Source organism: Oncorhynchus nerka, linkage group LG5, assembly GCF_034236695.1.
Source record: "Oncorhynchus nerka isolate Pitt River linkage group LG5, Oner_Uvic_2.0, whole genome shotgun sequence".
Taxonomy (NCBI): Eukaryota; Metazoa; Chordata; class Actinopteri; order Salmoniformes; family Salmonidae; genus Oncorhynchus; species Oncorhynchus nerka.
The window spans coordinates 32042296-32064205 of NC_088400.1; the positions used below are offsets into that span (position 1 = coordinate 32042296).

At 46.7% G+C, this 21910-nt stretch overlaps 2 protein-coding genes across 3 annotated transcripts; both read left to right on the forward strand.

The window, feature by feature from the left end:
• Positions 1-17244, forward strand: LOC115129352 (E3 ubiquitin-protein ligase BRE1A-like). Of its 2 annotated transcripts, none has more exons than XM_065018529.1 (22): positions 1-85; positions 491-668; positions 805-873; positions 976-1074; positions 1193-1340; positions 3050-3235; positions 3806-3921; positions 4452-4598; positions 4782-4856; positions 5007-5126; positions 5433-5612; positions 7871-8006; positions 8148-8269; positions 8546-8702; positions 8783-9032; positions 10640-10757; positions 12013-12162; positions 13901-14113; positions 14236-14361; positions 14502-14642; positions 15146-15250; positions 15621-17244. In XM_065018529.1, exons 2-22 carry the CDS (start codon positions 507-509, stop codon positions 15795-15797), a joined length of 2997 nt encoding a protein of 998 aa, XP_064874601.1. In that variant the 5' UTR covers positions 1-85; positions 491-506; the 3' UTR covers positions 15798-17244. The 2 variants fall into 2 exon arrangements, with proteins under 2 accessions (XP_064874601.1, XP_064874602.1); XM_065018530.1 differs by having other exon boundaries at positions 13904-14113.
• A 104-nt stretch (positions 17245-17348) lies between these two features.
• LOC115129351 (uncharacterized) lies at positions 17349-21289 on the forward strand. Its single transcript, XM_029659597.2, has 3 exons — positions 17349-18554; positions 20232-20334; positions 20807-21289. The coding sequence occupies exons 1-3, from the start codon at positions 18327-18329 to the stop codon at positions 21163-21165; spliced, it is 690 nt and encodes a 229-aa protein (XP_029515457.2). The 5' UTR covers positions 17349-18326; the 3' UTR covers positions 21166-21289.
• Positions 21290-21910: the final 621 nt, after the last annotated feature.

The following is a 21910-nucleotide window of genomic DNA, read 5'->3' on the forward strand; positions in this document are numbered from 1 at the left end:
TCCGTTTTCGGAAGAGAGCCGAAAGAAGCCGCAAAATCAACATTCATTGACAGAATTTGTAAATAACACTATTTTATAAAAATTGGTAAGGAATTTGAATCAAACCACCGACTCTACAAGAAATAACAAATCAAATGTATTGATGTAAAGTGCCCCACTCAAGTTTTCTGTTTAGAAAGGCTATTTTATAGCATGTGGTATATTTGAATTAGCAAACTGGCTACTATTAGCTACAGCTTTCTAACGTTACAACGTATTTGGGAATTTCCTAACTAACTGGTAAATGTAACATTGCCAAATAGCTGAAATTGAATTATAATTCAAACAAATGTCTGCTCTTTCGAAATTATATAGTAAGCTAATGACTGTAGCTAGCTAACGTTAGCAAGCTACGTGGGGTTTTCTACAATAAGATCCACCACGTTAATTAAGGTTATCTAATGTTAGTTAGCTAGGATCTCAATGTGTACATATTTAATATCTACTACAGCGGTGTTGGGTTCAGGATGTCAGGACAGAAGCGTCCGTGTGACTCCAGCGCCCCCTCTTCCTCGTCCGGTGCGCCCCCCGATAAACGGAGGGAGCGAGAAGGAGGAGAGGACGGGGTTCCCGGGGTCAGCGCTACTGCCGTGGAAACAGTCATCAAACTCGGAGGGGTGTCCAACTCGGTGAGAGAGCTGCAAAGTGCCTAGCCTGTATTTATCCTATCTGTCTGCCTGCCTTTACATATGGTAGTTATGGCTTGTCAGCAGTGTCGTTGATTGTGTTGTTCTCATCTGTTCGGTCTCTTTCTCTTGTGGTCAGGAGGAACAGGATGTCAAAGCTCTCCATGTGAAGAACAGGAAGTTGGGAGAATCCCTCGATCAAAGACAGGTATGTTAGTCTCACACACACATAAACAAATACACAGGCACACACAAACCTACAACTCCTGTTTTCACTATATACATTTATAATGGGGCCGTTGCTCTGCAGGTGATTGAGGATGAGCTGAGAGAGAGAATTGAGAGACTGGAGACTCGTCAGGCTACTGATGATGCCAGCCTACTGATCCTGAACAGATACTGGAATCAGGTAACTATTCATTCACTCAAATAATGAACAATATGCAATTAAAACATTGCACATAGATACAATTAGAATATAGAGAATTGTTTTAATGCTAAATACCATCTACTTCCCCTCCTCTTAGTTTGATGACAATGTGCGCCAGATTGGCAGGCGCTACGACCAATCAGGAAGCGAGCCTGTGGAAACCCCGGTAGGAGAGGGGCGGAGCCTGAAGCCTGACACCCCAGAACCCGACGGCGACTCCAACCAGGAGAGAGCCAAAGACCGAGGTAAAGAGGGAGAAAGAGTATTTGCCCCGTTTCTAATTTAATCTACTTTTGCATATTTTTGATACTGAATGTTATTATATCTTCAACAAAGACCTAATATTAGATAAAGGGAACCTAAGTGAACAAATAACACAACAATGACTTACTTATTTCATAAACAAAGTTATGCAACACCCAATGCCCCTCAATAACTGGTTGTGCCACCTTTAGCTTCAATGACTCCAACCAAGCGCTTCCCGTAGTTGTTAATCAGTCTCTCAAGTTGCTGTGGAGAAATTTTGGCCCACTCTTAACATGCAGAAGTGTTACTTTTTAACCATATTAATGTAGACTTGATTGTGTGTTATGGATCAGTCTTGCTGCTTGACCCAGCTATACTTCAGCCCACAGAAGGATGACATTCTCCTGTAGAGTTCTCTGATACAGAGCAGATTTCATGGTTCCTTCTATTAAGGAGGAAGTCATCCAGGTCCTGAGGCAGCAAAGCATCCCCAAACCATCCCACTACCACCACCATACATGACCCTTGGTATTTTTTTTATTTTACCTTTATTTAACTAGGCAAGTCAGTCAAGAACAAATTCTTATTTTCAATGACGGCCTAGGAACAGTGGGTTAACTGCCTGTTCAGGGGCAGAACGACAGATTTGTACCTTGTCAGCTCGGGGTTTTGAACTTGCAACCTTCCAGTCCAACACTCTAACCACTAGGCTACCCTGTGGAATGAAGTGTTTGGTTTTCGCCAGGGATAATGGGACCCATCTTGTCCAAAAAGTTGACTAAAGTTAGCCAAAAAGCACCTGGATGATCATCAAGACTCTTGGAAGAATGTTCTGTGGACTGATACAAAATTATAACTTTTGGAAAACATGGGTTTTGCATGGAAGAGTGGGCCAAAAGTCCTCCACAGCGATGTGAGAAACTGAGAACTACAGGAAGCATTTGGTTGTGGTCTTTGCAGCTGAAGGTGGCACAACCAGTTATTGAGTGTAAGGTGGCAATTACTTTTTCACACAGGGGAATTGAGTGTTGCATAACTTTGTTAATTAAATAAATAAAATAAGTGTTCAGTTTTTGTGTTATTTGTAAACTAATTTTCCCTTTATCTAATATTATGTTTTGGTTGAAGGTCTGATAACATTCAGAATAAAACATATGCAAAAATAGAGAAAATCAGAAAGGGGGCAAATACTTTTTCACAGCACTGTATATACATACATATACATATATATACAGTACCAGTCAAAAGTTTGGACACCTACTCATTTCAGGGTTTTTCTTTATTTTTTACTATTTTCTCTATGTTTTTTTTTAAATTTATGGATAGCCAGGGGCACACTCCAACACTCAGACATAATTTACAAACAAAGCATTTGTCTTTAGTGAGTCCTCCAGATCAGATGCATTCGGGATTACCAGGGATGTTCTCTTGATAAGTGTGTCAATTGGACTGTTTACTGTCCTGCTAAGCATTTCAAATGTAATGAGTAGTTTTTGGTGTCAGGGAAATGTATGTTGTAAAAACGACATTCTTTTCTTTAGGAATGTAGTGAAGTAAAAGTTGTCCAAAATATAAATAGTCAAGTATTGTACAGATACCCCCCAAAAATGACTTAAGTAGTACTTTCAAGTATTTTTACTTAATTACTTTACACCACTGTTTGGTAGTGAGTACTAACTCCTGTCTGCACCGTGTGGCTGTCCTCCAGGCCAACAGGGAGAGACAACCACGTCCTTCCTGGCCACGCTGGCCAGCAGCAGCAGCGAGGAGATGGAGGCGGAACTGCAGGAGAGGGTGGAGTCCAGCCAGAAGCAGGCCAACCGTGTGGTGGAGATCTATGACAGCTTGAAGACCGCCGTGGAGCAGCTGAAGAAGGATCAGGACTCTGGAGCAGGTGACTGGGAAGAGAGGGGGGCAGGAGGGGCAGCTTTGAGAGGAATGAGGGGAGTGTAGGGGTAAGATGGGATGGTTTGAGGGGAGTATAGGGGTAAGAGGGGATGGTTTGAGAGGAATGAGGGGAGGGTAGGGGTAAGATGGGATGGTTTGAGGGGAGTGTAGGGGTAAGAGAAGATGGTTTGAAAGGAATGAGGGGAGTGTAGGGGTAAGAGAAGATGGTTTGAGAGGAATGAGGGGAGTGTAGGGCTAAGGGGATAGTTTGAGGGGAGTGTAGGGGTAGGGGGTAGGTTTGAGAGGAATGAGGTTAGTGTAGGGATAAGGGGTAGGTTTGAGGGGAGTGTAGGGATAAGGGGATGGTTTGAGAGGTGTGTCGGGGTAAGAGGAAAGAGGTAATGAGATGTGAAGAAGGGTGAGGTTTGGGAGTGAAGATGGTGAGAACAGCAAGGGTGTAAGTGTTTATTTATTTTTCATTTTCGAACAGAAGCTAGTATTAGCATTTAGTAAGGTCATTGTTGTGTGAGCAAAGTCAGGAGTATTAATGTCATGACATCATGTCTTGTATTTCCAGAGGGCTGTGTGTGGCAGGTCGCTGTCCAGCTCAACACCCTCCTGTCCAATGAGAACGACCGGCTGCGTCAGCTGACCGATGACCTCCAGCAGAAGCACAGTCACATGACTAGCGAGGTGATTTGATGCACCACATCACGGCTGGGTGGGGCTCACGTCCCTCTCTTGACAGCGGATAAATACTTTTTTACGTTACACATTTTGCCATAGGGTAGAGAGAACTGTTTGCCGTTTTTAAGATGATATCTGAGTAAGACTGACTAACAAAATCAATGGGGGCCCCCGACCATGATTACTAAATTTAGATTGCTAAGGTAGTCTAGCCAGCTATCTAAAACGGTTAGCTGACATGGCTAATTGACTGACTATCAGTGACTGACATAACAACAGGAAAACTGCTGATGCACAACCACATTTCTAAATTGCACCTTGTGTATTCTACTATTCTAACTCGTAACAGTGAGTTGAGACCCCGACTGAGTTCCTAAAAAAAATAAAGGGGGGAGGGGCACCATTTGCCCGTCCCTGTCTTACATCAACACTTGCACTAATTCTCTGTTTGTTGATCTCTACACTATGTACCTTACTAGTGGATCACCACCACTCCCACCAGCCCCCATATTGACAGTAACTCTGTGTCCCTGTAGTCTCGTTCTCTGGGCCGGGCGGTGGCGAGGGCAGACACACGGGTCAGTGAGCTGCAGGGCCTCATTGAAGAACTCCAGTGGGACATGGAGAAGATCAGACGCAGAGAAACCCGCCTCAACACACACCTGGGAGAAATCCTGGAGAGGGTAAGGCTGCTGCTGTGTGTTTTTGTGAATCCAAGTCAAGTCTCTCTGCAGCAATGTCTTTGACAGCCACTAGCCTATGTTTACCATTTTGTAATGGAGTATATCTGTGTCATGTTGTTTATATACCACAGTACTATATCTATGTAAATGTAGCATGTTTATTCCATGTGCTATTCCTCCCAGGTGAACAGTAAAGGCTACAAGGTGTGTGGGGAGGCCAGCAGTGTGTGTGGAACCATCACCATCAACAAGAGAAAGGTATAAAAACATCCTATTTGTTCTGCCATTTGTACTTGTCAGAAACAACATGGACCTGGAGTTATAACTCTTCAATTTCCCCTTCCTCTCCTTTCCCCCTGCCCCCTCTTTCTCCGACTGTCTCTTCTCGTTCCCCTTCCCGTCTGTCAGTTTGAGGAGATGAACAGTGAGTTGGAGGAGAACAGGGAGCTGGCGGAGAACCGTCTGAGCGAGCTGCAGCGGCTACAGCAGGACCTGCAGACGGTCAACCAGGAGAACAACAACATGAAGGTGAGTCTGCAGGGACAGAGCCAGGGACAGAGCCGGGGACAGAGCCAGGGACAGAGCCATTGGTTTACCTGAGGTCCCACATCCTTACTCAGTCAACCAAACCAGTCAAATTAAGGTAAATAGATAGGTGGAGGTTCTTGTTTTTCTCTGTTGCTTTGCTCACCTCTTTGCTCTGTCCATCTCTTTTATCTCTCCTTCTCTCACACTTTCTCTTCACCTCGCGCTCTCTCACTTCATTTCTCTTTCATTCCATTTCTCGCTCTCTTTTTTCTGCCTCTCTCTCTCCTCTGTTTCTCTCTCTGTTAGGTGGAGTTGTTGAGTCGTGCTGAGGGGGTGGTGAGGGAGAGCTCAGAGTACCGCTGTCTCCAGTCCCAGTTCTCTGTCCTCTACAATGAGTCTGTGGGCCTTAAGTCTCAGCTGGACGAGACACGCACACGCCTCAACACCACCAGAACGGCACGCCTCCGACAGCTAGAGCACATGGAGGTGGGTGTGTGTGTGCGAGCTTTAGGTATGAACGTTTAAACGAAATAAGAATCCTTAACGCTATTTATAAGAAGAAAAATACCCTCGAGTCAATCTAATTAGCATTTTTAACAATATTTCACTTTAAGCTAGAGATATCCACCAATGGCAGCCTTTCGCATCTGCTGTGAAAGGTGGCCTAGCTACAGCGGTGTTTGTCAGACCGTGAGACTCACATCTGCTGTGAAAAGTGGCCGAGCTACAGCGGTGTTTGTCAGACCGTGAGACTCACATCTGAGGTGAAAGGTGGCTGAGCTACAGCGGTGTTTGTCAGACCGTGAGACTCACATCTGAGGTGAAAGGTGGCCGAGCTACAGCGGTGTTTGTCAGACCGTGAGACTCACATCTGAGGTGAAAGGTGGCCGAGCTACAGCGGTGTTTGTCAGACCGTGAGACTCACATCTGAGGTGAAAGGTGGCCGAGCTACAGCGGTGTTTGTCAGACCGTGAGACTCACATCTGAGGTGAAAGGTGGCCGAGCTACAGCGGTGTTTGTCAGACCGTGAGACTCGCATCTGCTGTGAAAGGTGGCCTAGCTACAGCGGTGTTTGTCAGACCGTGAGACTCACATCTGCTGTGAAAGGTGGCCTAGCTACAGCGGTGTTTGTCAGACCGTGAGACTCACATCTGCTGTGAAAGGTGGCCGAACTACAGCAGTGTTTGTCAGACCGTGAGACTCACATCTGCTGTGAAAGGTGGCCGAGCTACAGCGGTGTTTGTCAGACCGTGAGACTCACATCTGAGGTGAAAGGTGGCCGAGCTACAGCGGTGTTTGTCAGACCGTGAGACTCACATCTGAGGTGAAAGGTGGCCGAGCTACAGCGGTGTTTGTCAGACCGTGAGACTCACATCTGCGGTGAAAGGTGGCCGAGCTACAGCGGTGTTTGTCAGACCGTGAGACTCACATCTGAGGTGAAAGGTGGCCGAGCTACAGCGGTGTTTGTCAGACCGTGAGACATCCCGAAAATTGGTCTTCTCACAAAAACGTTTGTAGCGTCTGAAAGGTTTGGAATTCAAACTCTTATAACCCCTCTATGGAAAGAATCGATTCTCAGGAACATGATGGTGTTCTACGACCCCCACAAGTGTCACGGGACTCGTCTGAAGTCGGTTCCGCTGATTTGCCAACTTCTATCTGTAATGTCCGAACTGTTTTTGGCTACACACTAATATGACTACTCTGGAAAGGTGAGCCTCAGGAACATGTACATGTCGGTTGTTTTGCTTTAGGGCGCCCACAAGCCTCACATGTTTACGGAAATGGAAGTGGAAGTATAGAAATGGAAATAAATATGGTAGGAGTTTAGTGCCCACAAATGGTTAAATATGGGTAAAGAAATATACACAAATTATTTCCTGATCTTCCTGATATCTCTCTGATATAGGACAGACACTTTAAAACAAACTTTGCAAGCCAAGAAATTGCAAGATATAGCTTTTGATTGCCGATAGGTAGTCCTAGTGCAGGGTTCTGGCTGGTGGCCGATATGCCTGTACAGGGACCCTCTCTTCATCCCTTGCTAGCTTGCTATGAAAGATGCAAGTGTTTGATTAGCTCTCATACTTCCGAGAACAATCTCTTCCGTTCCAAAAATACAGAATCTTCACATTCAGAAATGGGAGTCGATGATTGGAGTTGTAGTTAACAGTTGGAAAAATGGCAGAGAAAGGCGAGTGACAGCAGAGAAGTCCTGTATGGCAACACTTTGAGATGTTAAATGAAGGAAATGCTAACTTCGCAAGGTGGAATTGAGGTACAGTAATGCAGGTGCAATGCTTAACCATCTGAAAGGGACACACCGTGAGACCCAAACCATTGCTGGCAGCTGCATTGTGAATTCATATGACATTTTATACATATTTCTTATTGTTTTTTTACGGAAAACTGATAAAAATGTCTCTACGTGCAGTTTAAAGGAAGATGCTAACTAGCGCTAGTGCAATTGCTAACAAGCATTAGCATAATAACTGGGAGTCTATGGGTATCTGCTAACATGCTAGTAGATACACATAGACCTCCAGTCATTGCGCTAACGCTAGTTAGCATTTGCTCACAAAACTACCTGTAACTTCCTTCATACTGGACACAGACATAAAAATGGTATCCACAAGTTCATCTGACTCTGAAGAATTATATTAAGTGCCCTGTTGCCAAAATTCCGAAGTATCCCTTTAAACACAATGGTGGTGTGTGTGGTAACGGTCTCCTCTCTCCTCCAGAATGATGAGGTGTCTCTCCAGAGGAAGGTGCGTACAGAGGTGTTCCAGCTAGAGGACACTCTGGCCCAGGTCAGGAAGGAGTACGAGATGCTCCGGATTGAGTTTGAACAGACCCTCGCTGCCAATGAACAAGCAGGTCAGTGTCTTTACCTCACATGAAAACAAATATGGCCTTACGCTCCTCCTCACCAGCTACTATTTACCTGCAGTTTCAGATCCTCCTTGAAAACAGCATCTCATCTATTTCTTCCTCTCTCTCAATCTGTCTCTCTCTTAGGTCCTATCAACAGGGAGATGCGTCACCTGATCAGTACACTGCAGACACACAACCAGCAGATGAAGGGAGAGGTGGTGAAATACAAGCTGAGACTGAGAGAGGCACAGACGGACCTCAGCCAGGTGGGAGACAGACTGACTGACCTCAGCCAGGTGGGAGACAGACTGACTGACCTCAGCCAGGTGGGAGACAGACAGACCGACAGACATACCGACAGACATACCGACAGACATACCGACAGACATACCGACGGACGGACCGACCGACCGAAGCCAGGTGAGAGTGTGAGGCATGCAAGGAGGAGACTGTAAGAGAGACTAAGGGAGTTGAAGCCCATTAAGAGAGAGAGAAAATCAAATCCTGTCATCTGAATTCTGTGCAATTCCCTGCTCTCATAGGCTCGCACTACGAAGGGTAGCGCTATCCTCCAATCACAATCCAGTACGGAGCTGGATGTGAAGGAAGAGGCCATCTCCCCCCTGACGCCTGCTGCCTCTGGTGATGTCACCATCAAGGTGGAGTCTGACAATGGTTCAGCCACACCCAACAGCACTAGTAAGTGTTATTAATAGTTTATTAACTATTTAGTAACTCTTTATTAACTCTGAACTGATATTCATCCTCTCTCTCTGTAGGTATCTCTTTGAAGACAGAGCCTGGGACAGAGACAGAGGGAGAAATCAAAGAGGAGAAGGAAATGAAGAAAGAGGAGAAGAAGGAGAGAGAGAGGCCAACCCGTGGAGGGGGTGGGGCCGTGAAGGAGGAGAAGGAGAAGGCTGGGACCAGCAACCAATCGGAGGAGGTGACTCTGGAGCGCCCATCTGTGATTGGAGGACCAAAGAGGAAGGAGGTGGAGCAACTAAAAATGGTCAGGGCGGACCTAAAGTAAGTTTGATGATGATTGACAGTCATGATTGATGATGGGGGTTAGGGTGATATTAATGATGATGGGGTTAAGGATGATATTAATGATGATGGGGTTAGGATGATGTTAATGATGATGGGGTTAGGATGATGTTAATGATGATGGGGTTAGGATGATGTTAATGATGATGAGGTTAGGATGATGGGGTTAGGATGATGTTAATGATGATGAGGTTAGGATGATGGGGTTAGGATGATGTTAATGATGATGGGGTTAGGATGATGTTAATGATGATGGGGTTAGGATGATATTAATGATGATGGGGTTAGGATGATATTAATGATGATGAGGTTAGGATGATGGGGTTAGGATGATGTTAATGATGATGGGGTTAGGATGATATTAATGATGATGGGGTTAGGATGATGTTAATGATGATGGGGTTAGGATGATGTTAATGATGATGAGGTTAGGATGATGGGGTTAGGATGATGTTAATGATGATGAGGTTAGGATGATGGGGTTAGGATGATGTTAATGATGATGGGGTTAGGATGATGATGATGGGGTTAGGATGGTGTTAATGATGATGGGGTTAGGATGATATTAATGATGATGGGGTTAGGATGATATTAATGATGGGGGTTAGGATGATATTAAGGATGATAGGATGATATTATTAAGGATGATGGGGTTAGGATGATATTAATGATGGGGGTTAGGATGATATTAATGATGATGGGGTTAGGATGATATTAATGGTGATTGGGTTAGGATGATATTAATGGTGATTGGGTTAGGATGATATTAATGATGATGGGGTTAGGATGATATTAATGATGATGGGGCAAGGATGATATTAATGATGGGGGTTAGGATGATATTAATGGTGATGGGGTTAGGATGATATTAATGGTGATTGGGTTAGGATGATATTAATGGTGATTGGGTTAGGATGATATTAATGGTGATTGGGTTAGGATGATATTAATGGTGATTGGGTTAGGATGATATTAATGATGGGGGTTAGGATGATATTAATGATGGGGGTTAGGATGATATTAATGATGATGGGGTTAGGATGATATTAATGGTGATGGGGTTAGGATGATGTTAATGATGATGGGGCAAGGATGATATTAATGGTGATGGGGTCAGGATGATATTAATGGTGATGGGGTCAGGATGATATTAATGGTGATGGGGTCAGGATGATATTAATGGTGATGGGGTTAGGATGATATTAATGATGGGGGTTAGGATGATATTAATGGTGATGGGGTTAGGATGATATTAATGGTGATGGGGTTAGGATGATATTAATGGTGATGGGGGTTAGGATGATATTAATGGTGATGGGGGTTAGGATGATATTAATGGTGATGGGGGTTAGGATGATATTAATGGTGATGGGGTTAGGATGATATTAATGGTGATGGGGTTAGGATGATATTAATGATGATGGGGCAAGGATGATATTAATGATGGGGGTTAGGATGATGTTAAGGATGATAGGATGATATTATTAATGATGATGGGGTTAGGATGATATTAATGATGGGGGTTAGGATGATATTAATGATGATAGGATGATATTAATGACAGGCTCTGCTCTGTCCCCTTGAAGGAAAGCCCAGGAGTCTCAGAGGGAGATGAAACTACTGTTGGATATGTACCGGTCAGCACCCAAAGAGCAGAGGGACAAGGTCCAGCTCATGGCCGCTGAGAAGAAGGCCAAGTCAGAGGTACATATTTAGCTGAGACACACTTAGCTGACGTTACTAACAAAACAGTGAAACTTCGCTAGCAAATATTGTATGGCACGTTCCTCTATTGAAGCATATAGTTGTTGATAGTATTGAATTCTTTACAAGTATTATTGATTAGTTTTTTTTGGAGTGATGGTATGATAGTAATGGTCTGTGTATTGGGTTGTTAGTATTGAGGGGTAGTAATTGATGGATGGAATAACTGTGTTAACTGCTGTGTGCTCTCTGTGTATTGAGTTACTATTGGTTATTATAAACTGGGTGGTTCGAATGCTGATTGGCTTGGAGCCGTGTTATATCAGACATTACTAACTGGGTGGTTTAAGCTCAGAATTCTCATTTTACTGTTCTAGTTACGTTGGTTACCAGTTTTTATAATAGCACTAAGGCAACTCGGGGTTTCAGTAACTGACTTCTTCTAAATGTTTGTCTATAAAGATTGAATTTGTCTGAAGATTTTATACACCTGTCAGCAACTGGTGCGGCTGAAATGGCTGAATCCACTCATTTCAAGGTGTGTCCACATACTTTTGTATATATAGTGTACTACAGCTAAGGGCTGTGTCCAGGCATCCACATTGCGTGCTAAATAAGAACAGCCCTTAGCTGTGGTGTATTGGCCATATACCACACCCCTTTGAGCCTTATTGCTTAAATATACACTTGAGTATACAAACATTAAGAACACCTGCTCTTTCCATGATGTCGACTGACCAGGTGAATCCAGGTGAAAGCTATGATCCCTTATTGACATCACTTGTTAAATCCACTTCAGTCAGTGTAGATGAAGGGGAGGGGACAGGTTAAAGAAAAATGTGTAACTTGGCCCAACTGTGGGAAACATTGGCGTCACTAAGGGCCAGCATCCCTGTGGAACGCTTTCAATACCTAAATAAGAGTCCATGCCATGACAACATTTTTTTATTTAACCAGGTAGGCTAGTTGAGAACAAGTTCAGGCTGTTCTGAGGGCAATAGGGGGTGAAACTCAATATTAGAAAGGTGTTCCTAGTGTTTTGTACATTCAGTGAAGGTATTTTCTCATTTTTATTGAACAGATAATGAGAGGGAATGACAGTGGGGACAGACAGGTTCAATCAAAGGGAAGAAAACTGGACTGTGGGGCGGAGCTGTTTGCGTTACCGCTTGACCAGCCAGGACACTTGACTTACTGTTGGGTGATTAGAAGTGATTTATTGATGGTGATAACAGCTGTGTTTTCTGTGTGTCAGGCGGAGGAGCTGAAGCAGCGTCTCAGGGATCTGGAGGAGAGGGAGAGGAGAGAGGGGAAGAAGATGGCCGACGAGGAGGCACTGAGGAAGATCCGCTCTGTGGAGGAACAGATCAACATCCTCAACAAGAAGCTCTCCCTGGCCAAGCAGGTGTGTGTGTGGGTTGTGTGTGCGTGGGGGGGTTTACATATGTGCATTTAAGCATAATGCATTTCAGCAAGACACTAATTTCTCGCACCATCATTCATATACCCCCCTCTCTGCTCCTTCCCCCTCTTTATATCCTTCAACCCCACTTTCTCTCTCTACCACCCCTCCTTCTCCTATTCCATCCCCCTCCCTCCACTCCCCTGTCTCTCCCCCCACCGTCTCTCCCCTCCACTCCCCCACCGTCTCTCCACTCCCCGTTCATCCCCTCTACTCCCCGTCCCTCCACCCCCCTCGCCTCCACTCCCCCTCGCCTCCACTCCACTCCCCGTCTCTCTCCCCTTTACTGTCCCCGTCTCTCTCCCTTTACTGTCCCCGTCTCTCTCCCTCCACTGTCCCCGTCTCTCTCCCCTTTACTGTCCCCGTCTCTCTCCCCCTTTACTGTCCCCGTCTCTCTCCCCTTTACTGTCCCCGTCTCTCTCTCCCCTTTACTGTCCCCGTCTCTCTCCCCTCCACTGTCCCCGTCTCTCTCCCTTTACTGTCCCCGTCTCTCTCCCCTTTACTGTCCCCGTCTCTCTCCCCTTTACTGTCCCCGTCTCTCCCCTTTACTGTCCCCGTCTCTCTCCCCTCCACTGTCCCCGTCTCTCTCCCTCCACTGTCCCCGTCTCTCTCCCCTTTACTGTCCCCGTCTCTCTCCCCTTTACTGTCCCCGCTCTCTCTCCCCCTTTACTGTCCCCGTCTCTCTCCCCTTTACTGTCCCCGTCTCTCTCCCTTTACTGTCCCCGTCTCGCTCCCCTTTACTGTCCCCGTCTCACTCCCCTTTACTGTCCCCGTCTCGCTCCCCTTTACTGTCCCCGTCTCTCTCCCTCCACTGTCCCCGTCTCTCTCCCTCCACTGTCCCCGTCTCTCTCCCCCTTTACTGTCCCCGTCTCTCTCCCCTTTACTGTCCCCGTCTCTCTCCCCTCTACTGTCCCCGTCTCTCTCCCCTCTACTGTCCCCGTCTCTCTCCCCTCTACTGTCCCCGTCTCTCTCCCCCCGTCTACTGTCCCCGTCTCTCTCCCCTCTACTGTCCCCGTCTCTCTCCCTCCACTGTCCCCGTCTCTCTCCCCTCCACTGTCCCCCGTCTCTCTCCCCTTTACTGTCCCCGTCTCTCTCCCCTCCACTGTCCCCGTCTCGCTCCCCTTTACTGTCCCCGTCTCTCCCCTCCACTGTCCCCCCGTCTCTCTCCCCTGTACTGTCCCCCCTGTCTCTCTCCCCTGTACTGTCCCCGTCTCTCTCCCCTCCGCTGTCCCCCCTCGCTCCCCTCCGTTTCGCTCCCTCCGCTGTCCCCGTCTCTCCCCTCCGCTGTTCCCCGTCTCTCCCCTTTCCCCTGTCTTTCCCTGTCTTCCCCCTCTCCCCATCTCCCATCTCTTCCCTCCCCTGTCTCTTCCCTCTCCCTTGTCTTTCCCCATTCCTCTGCCGCTCCCCTCTTTCCTTCTCTCTCCCCTCGTCTCTCCCGTCTCGCCCCCTGTCTCCCATGTCTCTCCCCCGTCTCTCCCGGCTCGCCCCCTGTCTCCCATGTCTCTCCCCCTCCCATTTCCCGTCTCTCCCTCCCATCTCTCCTGTCTCTCCCCGTCTCTCTCCTCTCTCCCCTCCATTCCCCTGTCTCCTCTCTCCCCCTTCTTTCCTTCCCATCCTCCCCACCCCTCTCTTTGCCTCCTCACCCCCCTCTCTCCCCCGTGTCTCTCCCCCTTCCCACTAGGAGGAGGATGCGTTGCTGAGTGAGATGGATGTGACGGGCCAGGCTTTTGAGGACATGCAGGAGCAGAACATCCGACTGATGCAGCAGTTGAGGGAGAAGGATGACGCCAACTTCAAGCTGATGTCGGAACGCATCAAGTCCAACCAGATCCACAAGCTGCTCAAGGAGGAGAAGGAGGAACTCGCCGACCAGCTGCTCACGCTCAAAACACAGGTAAGAGGAAGTGATTGAAACGGTGCAGTAAATTGATTTGAGCGTCAGAATGTCACCCGCTCAATTTGAGAGATAAAGTTTGGGAAAGACAGTAACTTGACAGTAGCAAATCTCTCTCTCAGGTGGATGCCCAGCTGCAGGTGGTGAGGAAGCTGGAGGAGAAAGAGCGCCTCCTCCAGGGCACTATCAGTACAGCAGAGAGAGAGCTGGCTCTGAGGACACAGGCTCTGGACATGAACAAACGCAAGGTAGCTAAAACACACACTCTTACTAGGCTTAGGTAACTGCACAGGTGAACACACACAGAGCGAATACCTACTTCCTTGAAAAATGCCAACGGACAACATATCTTTTTTCTTCCCCCCGTCTCCTCACTCCTCCCCTCCAGACCCAGGAGTCATCGGTGCTGTCGGAAGAGGTGCGTAGTCAGCTGGACCAGGTGCAGCAGAGACTGGGAACCGTCAGGGAGGAGGTCATAGAAAACAGCATCTCCAGAGAGAAGGAGTCCTTCAACGCGCGCCGTGCACAGGTCAGGCCACACACACACTCGCCATGTTTAGGTAACTGCCCACGTGCTCATGTAACCACACACACACTCGCCATGTTTAGGTAACTGCCCACGTGCTCATGTAACCACACACACACTCGCCATGTTTAGGTAACTGCCCACGTGCTCATGTAACCACACACACACTCGCCATGTTTAGGTAACTGCCCACGTGCTCATGTAACCACACACACACTCGCCATGTTTAGGTAACTGCCCACGTGCTCATGTAACCACACACACACTCGCCATGTTTAGGTAACTGCCCACGTGCTCATGTAACCACACACACACTCGCCATGTTTAGGTAACTGCCCACGTGCTCATGTAACCACACACACACTCGCCATGTTTAGGTAACTGCCCACGTGCTCATGTAACCACACACACGATTCAAATCCACTTGAACAGAATTGAACTTTGGTTTATTTAAAGATTGCAGCCCCCTGCCTAACCCTGCTCTTCCTATCTTTATTGTGTTTCAGGAGGACATCTCCAAACTGCGGAGGAAGATCGAGAAGGCCAAGAAACCAGCCGAGACCGTCCTCAACGGAGACGACATCCTCAACGAGGAAATCAATGATTACAAGGTAGTCTGGATGAACACGCTTTTATACCAGGTGCACTGTATGTTTAATTAAGCAATAAGGGACGAGGGGGTGTGGTATATGGCCAATATACCACGACGCAACGCGGAGTACCTGGATACAGCTCTTAGCCGTGGTATATTGGCCATATACAACAAACCCTCGATGTGCCTTACTGCTGTTATAAACTGGTAAGCAACGTAATTTGAGCATACCTGTGGTATACGGTCTGATATACCATGGCTGTCAGCCAATCAACATTCAGCGCTCGAACCACCCAGTTTATAATATGTAGTAATGCAACTATAATTCACCTGTTTTATCAATCTTACTCCCCATCTCTCTCTCTCTCCCTCCATTTCTACGCCTCCAGGCGCGTCTGACGTGCCCGTGCTGTAACTCCCGGGTAAAGGACGCCGTACTGACCAAGTGTTTCCACGTCTTCTGCTTCGAGTGTGTAAAGACGCGCTATGACACGCGCCAGAGGAAGTGTCCCAAGTGCAACGCCGCCTTCGGCGCCAACGACTTCCACCGCATCTACATCGGCTAGTGAGGGTGGAGGAAGAGGAGGAGGAAGGGACCGTAGGGGTTAGGATAGTGGTGCCGGGAGGTCAGCGGTATCCACACACTGGGCTTTCTCTCCAGCCAAACAAAACTGTTATCACCACTCTAAAGAGTGAGGTGGAATGAGACTAGAAATCTGAGAGGTTTGATGGACATGTAATCATTATGGGAATCTATCCACCTTGCTCTCTGATAGGCTATGTGGAGTTGCTGACTGACACCTATTCAGTACTCTCGGATCTCCACAATAGTGGTGGGGGCTAAGGGTTGTTTCTGGATTGGTGTACATTACATTGACTTATAGAGATCATGGTTATATTTGCTGGCTGTGCACTGCCTGCCTGGCTGGAAGAAAAGCCTATAGGAGAGACTGCCTGCCTGGCTAGGAGAAAAGCCTATAGGAGAGACTGCCTGCCTGGCTGGAAGAAAAGCCTATAGGAGAGACTGCCTGCCTGGCTGGAAGAAAAGCCTATAGGAGAGACTGCCTGCCTGGCTGGAAGAAAAGCCTATAGGAGAGACTACCTGCCTGGCTGGAAGAAAAGCCTATAGGAGAGACTGCCTGCCTGGCTGGAAGAAAAGCCTATAGGAGAGACCGCCTGCCTGGCTGGAAGAAAAGCTTATAGGAGAGACTACCTGCCTGGCTGGAAGAAAAGCCTATAGGAGAGACTGCCTGCCTGGCTGGAAGAAAAGCCTATAGAAGAGACTACCTGCCTGGCTGGAAGAAAAGCCTATAGGAGAGACTACCTGCCTGGCTGGAAGAAAAGCCTAAAGGAGAGACTGCCTGTGGCTCAACAATAGGATTACAGTACCTAGGGCCTTGTGTGGGGGAACAGTGAGATTTGACTTGAAGGGATCCTCGTAGACACACTTTTCCATAGTTGATGTAGCTACCGGGGGTGTTTTTCTCTCCTCACTGAGTTGATGGAGAGAGAGATACAGACCTCTTTCACTTAATAATTGCTGAAGGGCTGCAGTGATGTGCTGAAGACCCTGATAACCATTTTAACTGATAGTCAACTTCTCTCCCCAGTACTGCTACCCCAGGGAACTAGACACCAGATGACCTTCCTCGGGCTCTGGATTTAGACTGGTGTGTGTGTGTGGGCATCTCAGTTTACACACGTGTGAGGGAGAAGGTAAAACAGAGGAACCATTTGCTAAGATGGTTAGAAAATCAATGGTGAGAGTCCCTGGACTAACAGGGACCCTTGCTCCACCTGTACTCTGTCTGTGTGACCTGTCAATGTTGTCCTTGTATTTCTCTTTTTGTATTTGAAAGCTGACTCATCAGGCCATAGACAGACATGCTACCAATACCTTGAACTGATGCCGATGTGTAATATTGCTGCTCTGAAAGTCATTCAACTGCCATCAAATCTAGAAGCTTGTCTTGCAATTGGTTACTTATCAGTAAAGTTTGTGCATTTTTATTAGCTACAGTATATCATTCAATGTCATCATCAAATTCATTGTATCATCAGAATCATCTTAATGTTTTAACCCTTAACCTGCTTTAACTACAAATCCCAGTATGCAAATCCCAAATCTGTTTTTGCCAAGACCCACCCCCTTTAGCACCCCAGACCCACCCCCTTTAGCACCCCAGACCCACCCCCTTTAGCACCCCAGACCCACCCCGTTTAGCACCCCAGACCCACCCCCTTTAGCACCCCAGACCGGTTTGAAGGGAGATCTGTCAGATTGTACTAAACCAGAAGCCAGCATATCTTGACGGAAAGGGGTGCCCATCGAGTTGTAGCGGCTTTTTTGCAAGACAATCCATCGTGGCGTTGAAGTTGATGCAAGGAAAAAATTGACATATAATAAAATCCGTGTGGAATACTGAAACCAAAAACCTTTAGGGGGGCGCGCGCTTTTTAAGCACGTCAATGATCGTACCTTCCAAAACTTTCCTTTTAACCGCACAAACCTGAAAAAATTCGACACGTTGTAAAATAATCACTAGCGTTCAAAAATATAGGCTGTCCACCGCTGGAAAATTATACGTCTTTTGAAATTACCGTCGTTCTATTCTTAACCAGTTCAATACCAAATATAGTCATGGTGTTAATATGAAATGTCCTTGAACGGTGCTCTGGTTTGGGGTAACGTTGCCAAAGTTTATAATTAAAAACGCTGAGATAAGTAATTTAATCACTTGCACGTGACACATTTTATGTTTGATGATACAACCCACGAGCACTAATTTAGAGTATAGGGTCCCAGCTAATTCTGTTTTCTCAAGTTTGCAAGGCTCGTATCTCCAGATTGTATTACCCCTGCAGAGCAAGCCGATGTAATGGGCTACATCTCGACCGTTTTGTTTGAATGACTGACAACCGAAGCCGTTTTTAAACCTCTGGTTTTTACCACGCCTTTTTAAAGCAAATTTGCACGCACATACCTCGATCTGTGTTGACCATAGATTTCGCCGCTTATCCTATAGAAAACGTTATTATATAATTGTCTATTATATTTATAACGTGAAGGAGCCCAAAAAATCGAATTTTCCAAAATGATCAACAGTGCAGATTCATCCTCAGTACGGGTTTTATTATCCACACTTGTTTTGGTGCTCGGTTTGGCAGCGCGATGCTTCGGGCAGGCCATGCAGTCCAAAGAGAGCCCTCAAGCGGCCCCAGCATCATTCAGTCTCCGGTCCCTGGTCACGGGGACCTGCGAAGATGTCCACAGATACGTGGAATCCGTGGTGGGAACCAATGTGATCGAGTCGACTGTTGAGGTTTGGAAAAAAACCCACATTGAATGTAGGCCTACTTTATAGTCGTTATTTTAGTAAATCTAATCAGCACCCAATCCTGTTTCCTGTTATTCTAGCATGTTCATTCATCAATTAACTACATCATGTATTAATTATATCATATTTCTAAGGGTGACCTTTGCTACCTTCAAAAGATTTGCATAATTGTGGTTTTCTGTCAACTAAAATTGTCCTCCTTAAAATCTGACTGCATTCCTCTGCATCACTTCCTTCACTCCCTCCCCACCCCCTTTTCCTTCCCCGACTCCCTTCCCTGCATCTCCCCCTCTACCCTTGCCTCACTACCTGATAATCTCTCCTCTGACCCCCACTCTGCTCTGCCCTAGTTTCATGTCTGCCTATATCCATGCACCCCCTCCCCTGCTGCCACTACTCTGTGTGCCCGGCACCCCTACCCCAGAGTGTGCTGTTGTATTTAGAGTCACATCTATTCCATGGTAAGAAACCACCAGGTTCCCCGCCCGAATAACCTCTGCTCTGACATAGACCCAAAATCAAACTCCTTATAGCCCTGAATGCAGGGCACGTGTCAGTCACTTCATACAGCGTGTCCTACAGAAAATTACTACATCACTCTCAAATTGGAGGCTATATCATGGCAGTTGAATATTTGGTTTTATGTGTTTGTAACAGTATATAGCCACATTCATTCCCATGTTTTAGGTTGTCAGGGGGGCTTTTTAAAAGTTGCATGCAGACACATTACAGCTGTCAGAGATGGAAAGTTGTCTGTCCTGCTCTAACCCAGAGGAGGCTGGTGGGAGGAGCTATAGTTGTCTGTGTCCTGCTCTTACCCAGAGGAGGCTGGTGGGGGGAGCTATAGCAGGACAGGCTCATTGTAATGGCTGGAATGAATGGAACGGTATCAAACATAAGGAAACCACATCTTTGACTCGGTTCCATTTATTCCAATTCAAGCATTACACTAGCCTCCTCTGTTTGACACACAGAACAGTGCTGCTTGTGTAGTAGCAACAGGTGCAGAGTAGTCTGTGTCCTACTACTGTGACTACCCTTGACCTCAGCTAAGCAGTCTGGAGGGTTGTCGGTCCAGCTGTCAAGTCTTTTTTGACGTGATAGGACAGCTTCAATCTTACACACACACACACACACACACACACACACACACACACACACACGTGTAACAGCATCAACACCACCACCATTATGCCAGCTGGGAAAGACACTTGTGCATAGGACTGCACTTGGATAGTAACTGACTGGCCATTGTTTAACTGACTAACTGAAGGCCTGTGTGTGATCAAAGGCAACTTGTAGATATGTTTGTGGTATAAAACATACCTGCAACCCACAAAAAGATCTTGTTCAGAGATGATTGACTCAGTGACCAACCTATTTATACTGATTGACCACAGCTGTTGCTATCATTCTAATTTAAGGGTATCAGTTTTCAGTCGTGCTGCACTAACACTCACTAGAGGATCATGGGAAAAAAATTATGTTACTGTAAATAAGCTATACGTCGGGGGAAATATGCTGACTTCGTTGGTCATTTTAACGGGAATGTCTGCTCTACTCTAGAAAGGGAATATAATGTTTTTCAACCAGAGCAACGGTTATAATTCTCAAATGTCAACATGTCAAACATTCTTCACTCTCCCTCTCTCTCTCCCTCAGTTCTTTGAGATGTTGAGCCGGTTTCTGGCTGAGGGAGCTGCCAGCGGACTGAATGTCTTCTCTCTTTACGTCACAGATATCCTCAGGGTCACAGGAGTTGATGGTGGGTGTCAGTTTGTGTTTAGTTGGAGGGAGGGAGAGAATCCTTTCTGCATAGAATCCCATCTTTTCTGGATATACAGAGATAAAATCAGAATGTATTTCCACCACACCACTGGCAATCAGAACATTTTCCCTTTCAGGCTGTCGGATCAGTATCTTTAGTTAGTTAATTGTTGTGCCAGGGAAGATGTTTTCACCCTCAGGGAAGTTGGCCTTGTCTAAGAAGAGCTGCTTCTCCCCCTCTGTATGGGAACTGGGAGGTGTGGGTTTTTCCTCGTGTCTGTGACTTATTCTCTGTAGTAGGATCTAACAGCACATGCCATTCGCTCTCAATGATTGCTTCTCAAATTCACTCAGGCCTTAAAATATATGCACTGACAAGTTCAAGAGTAAAGATGGTGACAACAAAATAATTGAATTACCCCCCCCCAGCAATATTCAAATATCCTTAACCCTCTCCTCTTTCTCTCCAGTCCACCTGCCGTTCCCTCACTTCACCGCAGAGGGCGTGGCCTCGGCTGGTCAGTGGGCTCTGCTGGCTCTGATTGGCTACTGGGTGCTGTCCATCATCTTGCGCATGCTGGTGGGTGTGGTGAGGAGGGTGTTCTGGATGCTGAAGGCGGGCATCGCGCTGTGGCTCTTTGGCCTGATCGTCAGTGATGCTAAGGCTGGTTCAGACACCACAGCCGTCCGGCTAGCAAGCCTGGTGCTGGGGTGTGCCCTGCTGGGGCTGGCCAGCTCTGGATCGGAAAAGACAGTTCAAGTGGAAGACCGCATGAGCATCCTGGAGGGAAGGGTGAAGGCGGTGGAGAGGAGGAAGGGAGAGGAGTGATGGAAGGAGAGAGGGGGAGGATAGTTGGAAAGGATGGTGGTGCTGAAGGGGGTCTGTCAGTTTCTCAAATGAAATAAAGCAACCACCACGATTTCTTTGATTGAAAGTGGCTTTTCAATTCTTATCCCATCGGGTGTTTGTCTATTACATGTAATATCTGACATCTGTGATACATGGCAAATACGGGGGATTTATTTTTAAGCAAGGAAATGGATAAGTATTCAAGTGATTTAATTATAGTTTAAAAATGGGCTCATTCATCCCCCTCTCCCCTGTAACTATTCCCCAGGTCGTTGCTGCAAATGAGAACGTGTTCTCAGTCAACTTAGCCGGTAAAATAACGAATAAATAAAATACGGAACAAAAATATAAACACAACATGCAACAATTACACGAGTTACAGTTCATATAAGGAAATCAGTAAATTGAAAGATTCATTAGGCCCTAATCTATGGATTTCACATGACTGCCCAGAGCTGCAGCCACAGGTGGGCCTGGGAGTGCATAGGCCCACCCACTTGGGAGCCAGACCCAACCACTGGGAAACCAGGCCCAGCTGGTCAGAAGGTGTTTTCCCCCACAAAAGGGCTTTAATACAGACAGAAATACTCCTCACCACCCCCCACCTCTCCTCAGGCGATCATGCAGGTGACGAAGCTGGATGTGGAGTTCCTTGGTTGGCATGGTTACACGTGGTCTGCGATTGTGTGGCCAGTTGAACATACTGCCAAATTTTCTAAAATGT

What these genes read in the sequence shown, in the direction of transcription:
- LOC115129352 (XM_065018529.1), top strand. Translation starts at nt 507, where the DNA reads ATGTCAGGACAGAAGCGTCCGTGTGACTCCAGCGCCCCCTCTTCCTCG. An exon ending in TCGGAGGGGTGTCCAACTCG is followed by an intron (nt 669 to 804) that starts GTGAGAGAGCTG and finishes TCTTGTGGTCAG; the next exon opens with GAGGAACAGGATGTCAAAGC. An exon ending in TCAACGCGCGCCGTGCACAG is followed by an intron (nt 14,643 to 15,145) that starts GTCAGGCCACAC and finishes ATTGTGTTTCAG; the next exon opens with GAGGACATCTCCAAACTGCG.
- LOC115129351 (XM_029659597.2), top strand. Translation starts at nt 18,327, where the DNA reads ATGATCAACAGTGCAGATTCATCCTCAGTACGGGTTTTATTATCCACA. An exon ending in TGATCGAGTCGACTGTTGAG is followed by an intron (nt 18,555 to 20,231) that starts GTTTGGAAAAAA and finishes TCTCTCCCTCAG; the next exon opens with TTCTTTGAGATGTTGAGCCG. An exon ending in CAGGGTCACAGGAGTTGATG is followed by an intron (nt 20,335 to 20,806) that starts GTGGGTGTCAGT and finishes CTTTCTCTCCAG; the next exon opens with TCCACCTGCCGTTCCCTCAC.